Consider the following 15,065-nt stretch of genomic DNA (forward strand, 5'->3'; position numbering starts at 1 on the left):
ACAAGGATTTCTTGTCATTTGTGGCTCCTCTCATTTTAGAGGGGTCCGTCTCTATTCAGCTGAATAAACACGTAAAACTTAAAAGGCACTTTCTGGTTTCCTGTATTTCTTCAACCAGCAAAACCTCAGAACCTGCATATCAGGTTTTCTAGCTCTGTTCATGTAAGTGCTGAATGAGTTCTCTGTTTTTCATGTTTACTTTGGCTGTTCCTTCCTTCCTTTTCTGCTTTTCATACAGCCTGCTGGTTAAAGACTATGTTTTCTTCTTATTCTCCAAACAGAACGTCGGTGAGAAGAATGGGCCCGAAGAGAGACGAACATAACATTACATAAAAAGATACTAACAAGAGAAAGGAGACTTGGCAACACTGTGAGTGATTCCTGGAGATATAGGGGGCTGGGTGGAAAAGTGGAAGTTCTGGATAGTGCTGTGAAAATGTCCTTCAGATACCCCAAAATTCTGAGTTGCTTATAGGAGGGGGGGGGGAATCTTATTTCAGAAGAGAAATTAATTGTTCCTTGCTTGGTGGCTGAACATGAGGACTTTTAAAGACAAAGACCAGTTTGTGAAACATACTAAGAGAGCAAACAAGCAACATAATTTCCTAGGATGTTACTTAAGGAGCTGTAAAGTCAGAGTAATAATGAAAACTTTGCTAAGGAAAAAGTCAATTTTTTTTATATGTCTTGGGATTTCAAAACTGGTCTGTGGAAATCTGAATTTTTGGTTCCCCCCTTTACGCTTTGAAATGCTCCTGTGGATTTGCACCATTTAACAAAAGCAGCGACGTGTCGTCCACCCACAATTTCCATTCTAACAGGATATAAATAATATTCCCAGGAAGGTTTAGCCTCATTTTAGAGGTAGGCCTGTGGAGGACTCATATCTAAGGTGCAAGAGCCCAACCATGCATGTTTAAGTGCAAATTTACTGATTTATAACAGGTAGATTAAATCTTGGCATAAAAAAAATAATTATGTAGAAAAAGGGAATACTTTACTAAGCGTTGTCCCTGCTAACTGGGCACAGTTCTCCAGAATTTGCAAAGGATTTGTAAAGCACCATTTAGGAATACCTGGTATTGAATACATGGGAATATTTACCTGGGCCAATTATTTTTAATAGGACAGGTAATTGCAAAGATTCTACTTTATATTCTACTGAATATATTGAAGATTTAATTATGGTTTGAGTTTTGTCTGGACTGTAGCGTAATAAATACACAACTCTGGCCCAAATATTCCAGTTGCACGATAGGAGAAATTCCGTATGTACTTTAAATCTTAGGCTGACTTAAATCTCTTCGAAATGCAAATGCAGAGACCTAGCTAGAAATAATTTGGAAAACCACCAGATTCTAATCTTTCTAGGAAGTAATCTCAAGAGATTATACAACTGTCTCTGAATTTTACCAGTGGTCACATCTGGAAAGGCCATGCAAAGGAAGAGTTAGTTATTCCGCAGAAAGTTGTTCTTGCAAATACAGTAATGTGGTATTCTGTGTGATCTTGTTTGGTGCTTCTTGGATATAATTAATGCACTTTAATCTGCATGTTGGTTTTAATGCACAGGTTGTTACGTGTGGCAGGGGGAAGGGTCAAGGAAAGCAACAAAGATGATTAGGGGACTGGAGGATAAAACATATAAGGAACGGTTGCTGTCTAGTTTAATGAAGAGAAGGACGAGGGGTGACATGATAGCAGTCTTCCAGTATCTCAGGGGCTGCCATAAAGAAGAGGGAGTCAAGCTATTCTCCAGAGTGCCTGAAGGCAGGATAAGAAGTAACGGATGGAAACTAATCAAGGAGAGAAGCAACCTAGAACTAAGGAGAAACTTCCTGACAGTCAGAACAATTAACCAGTGGAACAATCTGCCTCTAGAAGTTGTGGATGCTCCAACACTGGAAGTTTTTAAGAAGAGGCTGGACAGCCATTTGTCTGAAGTGGTATAGGGTTTCCTGCCTGAGCAGGGGGTTGGAGTAGATAACCTCCAAGATCCCTTCCAACTTTATTATTACTATTATTATTACTATTACTATTATTTTGGATCATCGCACAGTCAGCCCGATGTTCAGACTGGATTTGGCATTTTCTCTACCTATCGAGTCCTTACCCAGGACCTGGGATAGGCAGATGTGGATGTTTGATGGTATTACAGATATCGTCGCAGGATGAAAGCAGTTCCTAGTAAGGCCGCCTTTTGCAATTGACTAATAGCGAATTTGTCAATGCCAATGGTGTTCAAGTGGTGCTCCAGTTGTTTTGGGATTGCACCCAAGGAGCCTATGACTATTGGTACTACCCTTGCTTGCTTTTGCCACAGTCTTTCTATTTCTATTTGTAGGTCTTTGTATTTTGTTATCTTCTCCAGTTCTTTCTCTTCTATTCTGCTATCTCCAGGCACTGCCACGTCCACTATCCAGACTTTTTTGTCTTTCTTATCGACAATTGTTAAGTCTGGGGTGTTATGTTGCAGGTGCTTGTCTGTTTGAATTCTGAAGTCCCAGAGCAGTTTAATTTTATCATTTTCTATGACTTTCTCTATTTTATGATCCCACCAGTTTTTGCTTACAGGCAAATGATATTTTTTGCAGATCTTCCAATGCACCATTGTTGCTACTTTGTCATGCCGCTGCTTGTAGTCAGTCTGTGCAATCTTCTTGCAACAGCTTACCAGGTGGTCCACTGTTTCTTCAGCTTCTTTGCATAGGCGGCACTTATATTATTATTATTATTATTATTATTATTATTATTATTATTATTATTATTATTATTATATGAAGCTGTGCAAAAGACCTTCTAACTATGGCTGCTATCTGCTCTTTGAATCTACAAGGACCCCCAGTTTGGGCACTGTCTGCCTGGGGTAGTGCAGCCCTACCCAGAACTAAAAATGGAAGAACCTTGATTCAAGAGGGCCCAAATAACTACAGATAACTACAGATAGTCAGTCTGGCTTGGACTGAATCAGACCCCGTTTTGCTCCATCCCCAACAGCCTCCAGACACAGGGGTAGGACATTCACAGCATCACTCAAAGGGCCTGGAGAACAGACATAAATAAAGCTGGGTGTCATCAGGCTACTGATGATATCTCATCCAAAAGAACGGCCTCATATAAATATTAAATAGAAGGGGAGAGGGGATCGAACCCTGGGGCTGTGGGCTGGATCTCACTCCCTCAACCAACACTTACTGGATCTGACTGTGCAGAGAGGAGGAAAACCAGCACAATAACGTGTGACCCATTCCCAGTCCCTGAAGCCAGCCCAGAAAAACACCACGATCAATAGAGTAAAATCAAAGTAGCAATGGAAATTTTCCTAAGGATCTAAGCCTTTTTTTTGGGGGGGGGGGCACAGCCAAGTAATGTTTTTTTGGGGGGGGGTGCCCATTATCAGTGTCATTAGGTGTCATTAGGTGTTCTCTGCGATTCAAAGCAATGGACTGCAAATGGAGAGGAAAGCACTGAAAAAAAGGAAGCATCATGAGAAATATTTTCTTACTCCCCCCTCCCCCTGAAATTGGCAGCTGACAGGCTTTCCCAGTAATTGAGTCAGGCTTCTTTGGAAGAGAAAGAAAAAGGGGAAGAAACAAACAATGCAATTTTCTGTTATAAGGAAGAAAAGCATTTTAAGCAGAAGAGGACATTCTGTTGAACATGCGCAGCCTGTGCATTAAATTCTAGTTAATTGAAAATGGGATTGGTCAACAAATTTACCTGGCAGACATGAGTAAAATTCTTACATCTCTTGATAACGTTGAAAAACAAGGTAGAAATAAAAGAACGAACGTGTAGTGAGACAAATGCAGTGGACTGGATCTCACTCCCTCAACCAACACTCACTGGATCTGACTGTGCAGAAAGGAGGAAAACCAGCACAATAACGTGTGACCCATTCCCAGTCCCTGAAGCTGGCCCAGAAAAACACCACGATCAATAGAGTAAAATCAAAGTAGCAATGGAAATTTTCCTAAGGATCTAAGCCAGTGGTTCTCAACCTGTGGGTCGGGACCCCATTTGGGGTCGAACGACCATTTCACGGGGGGTCGCCAAACAACGCAGTCCGCCATTTCCCCCCCCCCTTTTCCTTAGCTGTGCTACTCCTTTTTATTCTATTGGCTTTTGAAAGCCAATAGAATAGATTCTCTTGAATAGAGTCTAATTCTATTGGCTTTCAAAAGCCAATAGGAATTGTCCATGCTGTCTCTGCCCTGCTGAGCCCGCCAAAAGTCCCATTCTGCAAACGGTGCTGCACCAATTGAGTAGTCCTCGACTTACGACCGGTTGAGTAGTCCTCGACTTACGACCGGTTGGGGATCGCGGCATTAAAAAGATTGAGAACCACTGATCTAAGCCAATTTTTTCTTCTTCCTGTTTTTGGATTTCAAAACAGTTCTGTGGAAATCCACACGTTGGGCTCCTCCTTTGCACTTTGAAACACTCTCGTGAATTTGCTCCAATTAATAAAAGGAACTGGTCACACCCACCCACAATTTCTACTCCAACCGCCTATAAAAATAAATGTTCCCAGGAATGCTTCGCCTCCATTTACAAGGAGACACTTGCAAGAACTTCTGAAAAGGTAAGCTAAATCATTCATATTTAAATAAAGTCGCAGAACATTGTTTTCTGTTCTGAATGCTCACAAACCACCTTGTAATGATCTTTTCCCAGAATTTTTCTTGGCATCAATGACTGTATTGCAGTTATCTGGCTACAGTATGATTCACCTTTGCCCCTTTTGTGTTTTTGGAGACAGAAACATTTGCCTTTTGCAAACAGTGATCATGGCTGACTTCTCAAAAACTATTACGAGGGAGGTAACGTCCGTGCAAATGAAAAAAATTCTCTGTTGGAAGCTGAGCCCAGCCAGTAGTATGGAAAACGATACAGCGGTACAACAACGCCCAGCAAAACTGCAAGCCACATAGCTATATCTGAATGGTTTTATGACTCTTGGTGCGAACTGTTTCCTCTCGCAGCGTTATAGGCAGCGTAAAATACACAGAGAGAAATTGAAACTTTCTTTTTTCCAGATCCGGCGGCGCAACTTTCCCATGGATTCCCAACGTTCTTACGATGTGTTAGTGAAAGGCCTCCAGTCCGTCGATGTCACGGGAGATTTCAATCCTTGTGAACTTCTGCTCATAGGAGACCGAGCCTTCCCAGTGCTTGTAGATTCCAAGGGCCAAGTTCTCATCGCTGCAGCCCAATATGGGAAAGGCCGGATGGTGGTCACGGCGCATGAAGTCATGATACAACTGCCCCAGTTCTTGCAGTTCATTAAAAATGCTTTGCAGTGGCTTAGACCTTCTCCAATGGCACCTGTCGGAGTCCACAGAAGCCTGGATGCCCTCTCCAAACTGCTCCTCAGTAGCGGTATTAAAGTTCAACCAGGTGCAACACTTGGGGACTCCCCTGGGGTCTTCTGCAGAGATGCCTACGATGATGTGCAGGCCGATGACCTTGTACAGTTTGTGAAGAGAGGCGGGAGGCTGCTCATTGGTGGCCAGGCCTGGCATTGGTCATATCAACACGGGAAGGAGGCAGTCTTGGTTCAATTTCCTGGAAACCTGGTGACCGGTGTGGCTGGAGTGTATTTCACTGCCAATGTGGGAAAAAATGGTGTTTTCTCTGTGCCTAGAAAAATTCCCAAGATTCCCCTTATCACCGAGTAAGTATTACTCCACTTCTCTTTCTAAGGTTATTGATCCTATATATATAACGGTGATTAGGGTTAGAGTTAGGGTTAGCATTGGTCACCTCAATTATTTGACAAAAAAAAAAAAACAACCCGAGTGATGCGTTGATTTTGGCACTATTCTTACAGATTCTTTAAATTCGCCTGAAGGCAACATGTTCAGAGTTAAAAGAAAATGTGTATTTCTTCCCTGCTAGAAATGACAAACTCACTCTACAAATGAAACAGCACCAATGCAACCGCAGATAGCTTCTTAAGAAGGCAGATTATTCTGGTTTTAGGGAAGATCTATGAGGCTTCCATCCAACTGTTCCGGGGAAATTTTGTCAGCAAGCTTTGCCTTCAGTTTGGGGAAACAGAAGTTTTTAGGCTTATACCTTACAAAAAAATTATAATAAGAAATTTGGGGACGTTCAAGACCAGAATTTGAATAAGTGTCCATTCAGTTGTCAATGCTCTTCATGCAGTATCCATTTAGCAGCAAATTAACATCTTTCTCCTTCTCTTCTCCTTCTCCTCCTCCTCCTCCTCCTCCTCCTCCTCCTCCTCCTCCTCCTCCTCCTCCTCTTTCCTCTCCTCCTTTTCCTTCTCTTTCTTACTCTCCTCCTCCTCCTTCTCCTTCTCCACTCTGCAGTACTGATACTTGATATTACAGCTCATGTTTAGTCAAGCCGCTCTTCCAATGTTAGGATTCTAGTCTGAAGACTATCATACCCATGGAAAATATAACTTAATTTTTCTGTTTTTTTTTTAAAGACATGGAATAGATGTTCAAAAGGACTTAGTAACTCTTCTGAAAGGAGTGGAGAGATTCAATGTGAAGGGCGATGACCTCCAGAAGCAAATGACTCCATCTACCTTGCTTATCCATGGAGCCCTGGCATTTCCAGTTGGCATAAGTGATACCCACCACTCCTTCCTGGCCGCTGCATACTACGGCCGAGGACGCATCGTCGTCGCCTCTCACGAAGGCTTCCTTAGCATGCCATCAATGAAATCTTTCCTCCTCAATGCCGTCAGTTGGCTTTCTGCTGGGAAGAGAAGACAGGTGGGCATTGGAGACAACTTAAACGAACTTTACTCCATGTTAAATCAAGCAATGATACCCTGTGAGCTAACCCACTTTAAGGAAGGCCTAGACATATACTGTTGCACAGCCTACGATGCCAAAGACATGGAAAGCATCCACGCATTTGTCTCTGAAGGAGGAGGGCTCCTAATTGGGGGTCAGTCTTGGTATTGGGCTTCCGTGAATCCTAACTCCAGTGCTATTGCAGAATATCCAGGAAATAAGATCCTGAATAAGTTTGGAATTGGGATTATTGACAAATATTTGGAGATACCTGAAAACAGCTGTCCTGCCAGAGAGGCCAGCGAAGTGGCTTCCGCTTATCATTTCCGGCAAGCATTCTTGCAGTTCAAGAAACATATTCGAAACGAGCAGATTCTACAACCGCCCTATTCCTTGTGGCTGCAGAGATTGGCGGAAGACATGGAGATATTCCTTGAAATCCCAGCTACAAACTCCCGTCTCTTGTCTTCAGTTCACGAAGAGGCTCTAGAGTTAGTTCAAATTAAAGGGATTCCCGAGGTCAGTGTACGTAACCCAGTCCAATCCAATTCAGACCAAGCCATCTTACTTCAAATAGCGTCTGTGCTCTATAAGGTTCTACCAGAGTTTCAAGGCTTAGTACCCAGCTTGAAGCCATACGATCCAAGCTCTTACCCTACAGCACCTCCTCAAAAAATTCAAATAAATGGAAGCAACACAGGTAGGAAATGTCGTTCTTAATTTTGAATTTAGTGCTTCTTCTTTCAAGGAAATGACCTATGTGTGCAAGGCATTCTTTTTCCTTTATGTATATGGACTTGACCCTCTGAAAGATTGTATACTTTGCTTTTAGGAAATGAAGCTTGGAGAAGCACTGGCATGTATGTGCCCCCAGCAAGAACGGTCACTTTATTATTCCCACCTTCCATCCTCAGTGCAAAACTGCAGGTAACATTTGTTCTTAATTAAACATCATGATATATATCAGTGTTTCCCAAACTTGACAATTTTAAGGCATGTGGACTTCAACTCCCAGAATTCCACAGCCAGCGTTGCTGGCTGTGGAATTCTGGGAGTTGAAGTCCACATGCCTTAAAATTGTCAAGTTTGGGAAACACTGATATATGGTTTAGATTCTGCAGGTCCTTAACACATTAAGATAAGACACCCCCCCCCATTTCCTGGAGGCCACACCTTTTAATGTTGCCAAGGTGGAGAGACAACGATGATATACCACTTCTAATCAGAATCAGAACTAGATTTCCATTTTTTTTAGATGCTCGACACGCCCGCCACATCATTTAATGTCATCCTTGAGCCATTTCTCGTCATAGTGACTTGTTCATTTCAATGGAGGTGATTTTCCACAGGTGCAGATTGGGTGCCACACTGATAGTTTAGTTAATCTCAAGGAATGGATGCGTCCTCCAGTGGTGACGAGGCGGTTTCTGGTGAAGACTGCGAAGATGGAGATCTCCAGCTTGTGGGGAGGCCTCTTGTACATCATTGTGCCAGACAACTGTTCATTGGGCTACTTCTCTGTCACCATCGAAGGAGCAACCCAGGCGCCTTATTTCAAGCATGGTAACACAACTCCTTCCTCAATTTGTGAAGTTCAAAACTTTTCTGCTTTGCTGGTTGGCTCTGAACTGATCTGGCCCCAAAAGGCATTGCAGCCAGCCAACTGTCAGAGGTCCCCCTCCGTTTAGAAACCCAGCATAAACATGGATAGCCCTTGGTATTTCAGAGAAATATTCTGCAAATAGGTATTTACAAGAAGTAAATTGCACCACTGTATGTCTTCCATTGAACCCACTCTTCAAAATATGACGATCAGGAAAGCAATTTTCTTCCTTCCATCTATTGCTTGGCTTATTATACCCAGGTGTTCTATTTCAAATATTTCTTTAGGTGAAACCAGCATCCAGGATTGGCAAGAGACGATCCGCCAGTATCCTGCTCCCTGGGCGGAACTGGAAACTGAGAATATTATTCTCACGCTGCCGTCAGACTCTATACGTGGTCACGACAGGGTTGATTTCCTGCTCCAGACCTGGGATGAGATGATGAGGGCCATCGCCCACTTAGCAGCCATCCCTCCTATTTTTCCCAGCCCAGAGAGGATTGTGGCCGATGTTCAGATATCAGCAGGCAAGTATAAACTTGTAGAGGAAAAACCGTAAAATATTATTGGTTTGCTTCCCTAATTTACCACTCAAAATGTGTTATAATGGAATTATTGTACTAATACAGCGGTTCTCAACCTATGGGTCGTGACCCCATTTGGGGTCGATCGACCATTTTACGGGGGTCGCGAAGCAACGCGATCCGCCATTTTCTCCCCCAGGGGGTGGCGCCACACATGCGCACCGCACTGCGCATGTATGTCGCGTCCGTGTGACGGGGGTCGCCGTCACACAAAGATTGAGAACCGCTGTACTAATAGTTCCTCAGTGCACTGCAGCAAACTCACAGGTGCACTCTGGGATATTTTATTATTTAATAAATGGAATTATAAAGATCATTTATTGAAATTTAGTAAAATATCTCACCGTTCTTCTGCCAGATCTCTGCATTGCCCTAGGTCGCTACAGCATAGTTTGTAAATCACTAAGAACATCATGAAAAAGTACTGAGATACTAAGAGCGTCATGAATTGAGAAAATTTGGGAACCCCTGGGATTTTGGGGGGGGGATACCTACATCCATGTGTTGGGATTCCTCGCCAGCCAGTGGATCCGGCAGCTGAGTCTGAGGAATAAGAGGAGGAGGAGGAGGGGCCTGGAGTGACATCAGAGTCAGAGGAAGGCTCTGAGAAGCTCCAAGATGTACAGTCGGACGAGGAGCCTGGCCCCTCTACTCGCACTCAGGCTGAGACACAGCTGTGCTGGGAGGCTGAGTTGGACAGTGATGAAGAACAGCTGGGACAAATTCCGGATGCACGAAAGAGCAGGCAAGAGAAGGGGGTAGGACAGAGGAATGCAATGGGGCAGCTCCAAAGGCAAAGGAGAAGGCATTAGGAAGCCACGCCTTGGCTGAATTATAAAAGGGAAGGTGTGGGAGATGCTGGCTGCCAAAGGCAACTGTTTATGTTGAGGATCAAGTTTCTGTGGACTGTGTTTGTTTGCCTTAGATGAGGCAGAGATGAGCACCACACCCAGTGGCGGGATTCAAATATGTGAACAACCGGTTCTCTGTGTGTGGATGCCACTTCCGGAAGGCCATTCCAGGCCTGGGCAACAAAAAATTGGCTATCGGTTCTGCTGAAGTGGTGTGAACCAGCTGAATCCCACCACTGACTACATCCTAGAGTCAGTCATATTCACAGGAAGCCCTGTGTCTTGAACTTCAAAAGAGCTGACTTTAACAAACTCAGAGAGAATCTAGGAAAGATACCATGGATGAAAATCCTAAAGGGGAAAACAACCCAAGAAGCATGGGCAACTCTGAAAAATGCGATCATAAAAGCCCAGACCAGCACAATACCACTGAAAAAGAAAAGCAAGAAATTCAGGAAGAAACCAGCATGGCTGCACAAAGTGACAAACTGAAAGACAAAAAGGACAAATACAAAAAATGAAAAGAGGGGTACATAACTAAGGCCAATTATCAGCAGACAGCCAGAACATGCAAAGATGAAGTCAGGAAAGCAAAGGCTCAGAACGAACAAATACTTGCAACAGAAATCATGGATAATAAGAAAAGTTTCTTCCAACATATTAACAACAAGAAAAAAGTCAAGGAAACTGTACGTCCACTAAAGAGAGAATCCAAGAGCAATCCAAGGGCAGTACTTATTATTATTTTTCTTTCTTCCTCTTTTCTCTCTCTTTCTGAGATGGTTTTAAAGAGAAAAAGAAATTGCAGGCAGAAATACCTGCAGGAAGGAGTCAAAACCTACAGTAAACTGAACGGTTGCAGTGCATTTTGCTTCTTTTCCATATCTGTCCAGACATTATATGCACAGAAAGGGAAGCCCAAGACTTAATGGCACTTCCTTTTGTTATCATTTTGTCGAAAAAGTCTGATTATGCAGAGGTCTCTGGCTGCAGGCCACAGATAGATAAGCATTTTCAGAAATTTGAAGTGAGTTTATTTATTTATTTATTTTTCATCCACATGTTAATTTTTCCAATCAACAAAGTTGTCTGGAGTTTGTTAAGCTAAAACATGTTCAGTTCCTAATCCTTCATTCTTTTCTCTAACCAAGAATAAAATAAATTCCAAATTTGATAGTAGTCTGTATCTTCTTTGTCTTTCAACCTCCTAGTTAATCTGTCCATCTCTGCACATTCCAGTATTTTCCTGATTATTTCTTCTTCTGATGGCAATCCTTCATTCTTCCAGTATTGTGCAAAAATTATTCTCGCTGCTGTGGTGATGTGTAAAATTAAATATAATTTCTGCTTATTAGTCTTTTCAGGCATAATGCCTAGTAGAAAAAGTTCAGGTTTAAAATCCACTTGTTCGCCCAATATTTTTTCTAACCACATATGTATATTTTTCCAATAAGCCTTTGCCTTCCCACATGTCCACCAAATACAATAATACGTGCCTATATTATGTTTACATTTCCAACATCTATCTGACATATTTTTAAACATTTTTGCTAATCTTGCTGGTGGAAGGTGCCATCTATAAAACATTTTATGCAAATTTTCTTTGTATGAAGTTGACATTGTTAATTTATAGTTTCTCTCCCATAACATTTGCCATTTTTCTAATTCTATATTATAACCAATTTTTTTTGCCCATCTTGTCATTGTTTCTTTCTCTTGTTCATTTTCCGTATCTAAAATTAACAAAAAGTTATACAATTTCTTGATTAATTTCTCATCTGAGGATAACAAAATCATATCAAACACAGATTGGTCCTTGTAAAATCCATACATTTGTACATCTTTTTCATATCTACTTTGTATCTGTAAATGTGTATTTTTTTTTTTTGTCTCTACAACAGTGGTTCTCAACCTTTCTAATGCCGCGAGCCCATAATACAGTTCCCCATGTTGTGGTGACCCCCAACCACTTATACATCACCGGGTGGCCAAAGAAAAGGGGGAAAAAATGGTGGACAGCCTTGTTTGGCAACCCCCGTGAAATGGTCGTTCGACCCCAAATGGGGTCCCGACCCACAGGTTGAGAACCACTGCTCTACAATGAGGGAATCTATTTAATTGTATCCCTCCCAACTCTTTCCTTAGGTTGGATGCACGCTGGCTCTCCAGTCATGAGTAATGTGGGGGCCCTACCAGAGATCATAGATGTGCAAGCTTTCCACAGCAAAGGAGCTTGGGGCCCAATCCATGAGTTGGGCCACAACCAGCAGAAAAGCGGGTGGAATTTCCCACCCCACACCACGGAAGCCACCTGCAATCTCTGGTCTGTTTATGTTAATGAGACTGTGCTGCACATCTCCCGAGAAATAGCCCATCCAGCGCTTCTACCGGATGCAAGAAGAGAGAGGATTGAGACCTACATGAGAAACGGAGCTAATTTGGAGGACTTTGAAGTGTTCACGGCACTTGAACCCTATTTGCAGGTAAAAAACTGTTAAGGGGAGGTCACTGGTATAATACAGATAGTCCTCGACTTACAACAGTTCATTTAGTGACCGTTTGAAGTTACAACGGCACTGAAAAAGGCAACGTATGATTGCTTTTCACGCTTACGGCAGTTGCAGCATCAAAACCTGGATACTTGGCAACTGGTTCATACTTATGACGGTTGCGGTGTCCCAGGGTCATGTGATCATCATATGCAATCTTCTAAGACAGTGGTTCTCAACCTGTGGGTCGGGACCCCATTTGGGGTCGAACGACCATTTCACGGGGGTCGCCAAACAACGCAGTCCGCCATTTTTTTCCCTTTTCCTTAGCTGTGCTACTCCCTTTTATTCCATTGGCTTTTGAAAGCCAATAGAATAGACTCTCTTGAATAGAGTCTAATTCTATTGGCTTTCAAAAGCCAGTAGGAATTGTTCAGGCTGTCTCTGCCCTGCTGAGCCCGCCAAAAGCACCATTCTGCAAATGGTGCTGCACCAGTTGAGTAGTCCTTGACTTACGACCGGTTGAGTAGTCCTCGACTTACATCCGGTTGGGGGTTGCGGCATAAAAAAGGTTGAGAATCACTGTTCTAAGAAGTAAGGTGAAAGGGGAAAGCCAGTTTCTCTTAACAACCATGTTACTAACTTAGTAACTGCAGTGATTCCCTTAACAACTGTGGCAAGAAAGGTCCTAAAGCAGAGCAAAAACTCACTTAACAAATGTCTCACTTAGTAACAGGATTTTTGTTCTCAGTTGCGGTCGTTTATTGAAGACTTCCTGTACTTGTGATGAGTAGTAAGGTTAGCGGGGAAAATCATCCTCAAAAAGGGGAACAAAATCCTATCAAGAGGGAGTCAAGCTATTCTCCAAAGCACCTGAAGGCAGGACAAGAAGCAACGGGTGGAAACTAATCAAGGAGAGAAGCAACCTAGAACTAAGGAGAAACTTCCTGACAGTGAGAACAATTAATCAGTGGAACAACCTGCCTCCAGAGGCAGTAAATGCTCCAACACTAGAAATTTTTAAGAAGAGACTGGACAGCCATTTGTCCAAAATGTTGTAGGGTTTCCTGCCTGAACAGGGGGTTGGACTAGATGACCTCCAAGGTCCCTTCCAACTTTACTACTACTATTATTATTAATTCAGGGCAATTGGTGCAATGAGTTAAAGGTGTGAAAAGAAAGGGTTTGTAACTTCTCTGTTTTTTATACTAGGGGCCTTTGATCTAGACAACATAAGATCATTTAGTGTAAAATAATGTAATAGCTGAGGTATAGATCATGGATCTACACCAGTGATGGCGAACCTTTTAGAGACCAAGTGCCCCAAAACTGCCCCACCCCCTGACCCGCCCCCACTCTGCCCCACCGCCACCCACCCGCAGGGCCACCCACTGCCTCCACGGCCCACTGCAGATCACCCAGACGGCCCTGCAGCGCCATGGTGGCCATGCCCTCTGCCCGCGCCCCACAGCATCATCTGCACGTGATGGAGCGCGAGAGTGGAGTCTTGTCCCTGCTTCCCGGCTGCCATGTTCTTGGCTGCGCTGCTCTGTGCAGGCCGCACCCGGGGGCGACTCTCCTCTGGGGGGGGGGCTGCTGGTGAGGAGGGAACCACAGTGGGAGGCGGGGCTGGAGCGACGGCGCACGTGCCCACAGAGAGGGCTCTGAATGCCGTCTCTGGGACGCGGGCCGTAAGTTAGCCACCACTGATCTATACGGTTACCCTGTTTTTCTTCAGCTGCAGGAAGCCTTCGGTTGGGACCCCTACATCCACCTTTTAGCGAAATATCAAACCATGAGCGACATCCCAGATGACAATCGCTACAAGATGAACCTGTGGGCAGAAACCTTCTCTCAGGAAGTCAACAGAAACCTGGGGCCTTTTTTCAAAACCTGGGGGTGGCCCATTGAAGGCAGCGTCTCCGAGAAGCTGGCCATGTCCTACCCTGCCTGGGCTGAGGATCCCATGATACAGTATCGGCGCTCTTGAAGGACTAGAAGGCCAAGATCGTCCCCATCAGAGAACACTGGAATTGGGGAGAGGTGTTACTCAAAACCGAGTCTGATAAGATGAGCTAAGTTGGAAGGGTTTTCAGCTGCAACATAAAGTCTTCTTTAGCTGTTGCGTTTGGAGGATTTCAGCTCCACTATTGGGTTGCTGCCTTTTAAAAAGGAATATCTCTTTCTTATTTTGCCACGCAACGCTACAGTAATAAATTGAAGGGGGCACCCTGAGTTTTCCAAGGAAAAATAAATCCATCCAAGGCAAACTGAATTCCAATCGTGTATTTTATCTTAAACTGACCTGGTGTTCCGCTGGGTCCGGATAAATTTGTGTGCCCTGAACGCCTCATTCTTGTTAGCAGTTTCCGTGCAGAGGTCCATCAGCATGCAATTAGAAATCCTGATTTAATCTTAGAAGATCCAGTGCAGGTAAAGAATGTCTCCTCAGCAGTTTCCAGGACCTCCGTTGGCATTAAATTAAGTTAATGGTAGAATTAAAAGATATATATAACTGTACATATAATTGTATATATAATTGTAATTGTATAGAAGGATGAGGCCTATGTAGAGGTTAAGAACAATGTATTAAGTTTTTGTACCATGAGAAACATGGGAAAAAAATTCATTCTGGAATGTCATGTTTGTCCATTTTTGTTTTAATTGCATTATGAATTAAAAATTTATATATTAAAAAAAAGAATGCCTACTCAGCAGTTTCCAGGACCTCCGTTGGCATTAAATTGGAGGCAGGAGGTGGC

At 43.3% G+C, this 15,065-nt stretch overlaps 1 protein-coding gene across 4 annotated transcripts; it reads left to right on the forward strand.

Moving 5' to 3' along the window:
• On the forward strand, window positions 1-14,634 carry LOC120320075 (TRPM8 channel-associated factor homolog). 4 transcript variants are annotated; one of them, XM_039369510.1, is made up of 10 exons: window positions 1-162; window positions 282-370; window positions 4,397-4,585; window positions 4,763-5,677; window positions 6,461-7,476; window positions 7,609-7,703; window positions 8,126-8,339; window positions 8,667-8,906; window positions 11,960-12,297; window positions 14,042-14,634. In XM_039369510.1, exons 4-10 carry the CDS (start codon window positions 4,953-4,955, stop codon window positions 14,291-14,293), a joined length of 2,880 nt encoding a protein of 959 aa, XP_039225444.1. In that variant the 5' UTR covers window positions 1-162; window positions 282-370; window positions 4,397-4,585; window positions 4,763-4,952; the 3' UTR covers window positions 14,294-14,634. The 4 variants fall into 4 exon arrangements, with proteins under 4 accessions (XP_039225444.1, XP_039225445.1, XP_039225443.1 ...); XM_039369511.1 differs by having other exon boundaries at window positions 5,040-5,677; XM_039369509.1 differs by having other exon boundaries at window positions 4,397-5,677.
• Window positions 14,635-15,065: the final 431 nt, after the last annotated feature.

This window comes from Crotalus tigris, unplaced genomic scaffold (genome assembly GCF_016545835.1).
Source record: "Crotalus tigris isolate CLP2741 ecotype Arizona unplaced genomic scaffold, ASM1654583v1 scf7180000021160.8983255:1529534, whole genome shotgun sequence".
NCBI lineage: Eukaryota > Metazoa > Chordata > Lepidosauria > Squamata > Viperidae > Crotalus > Crotalus tigris.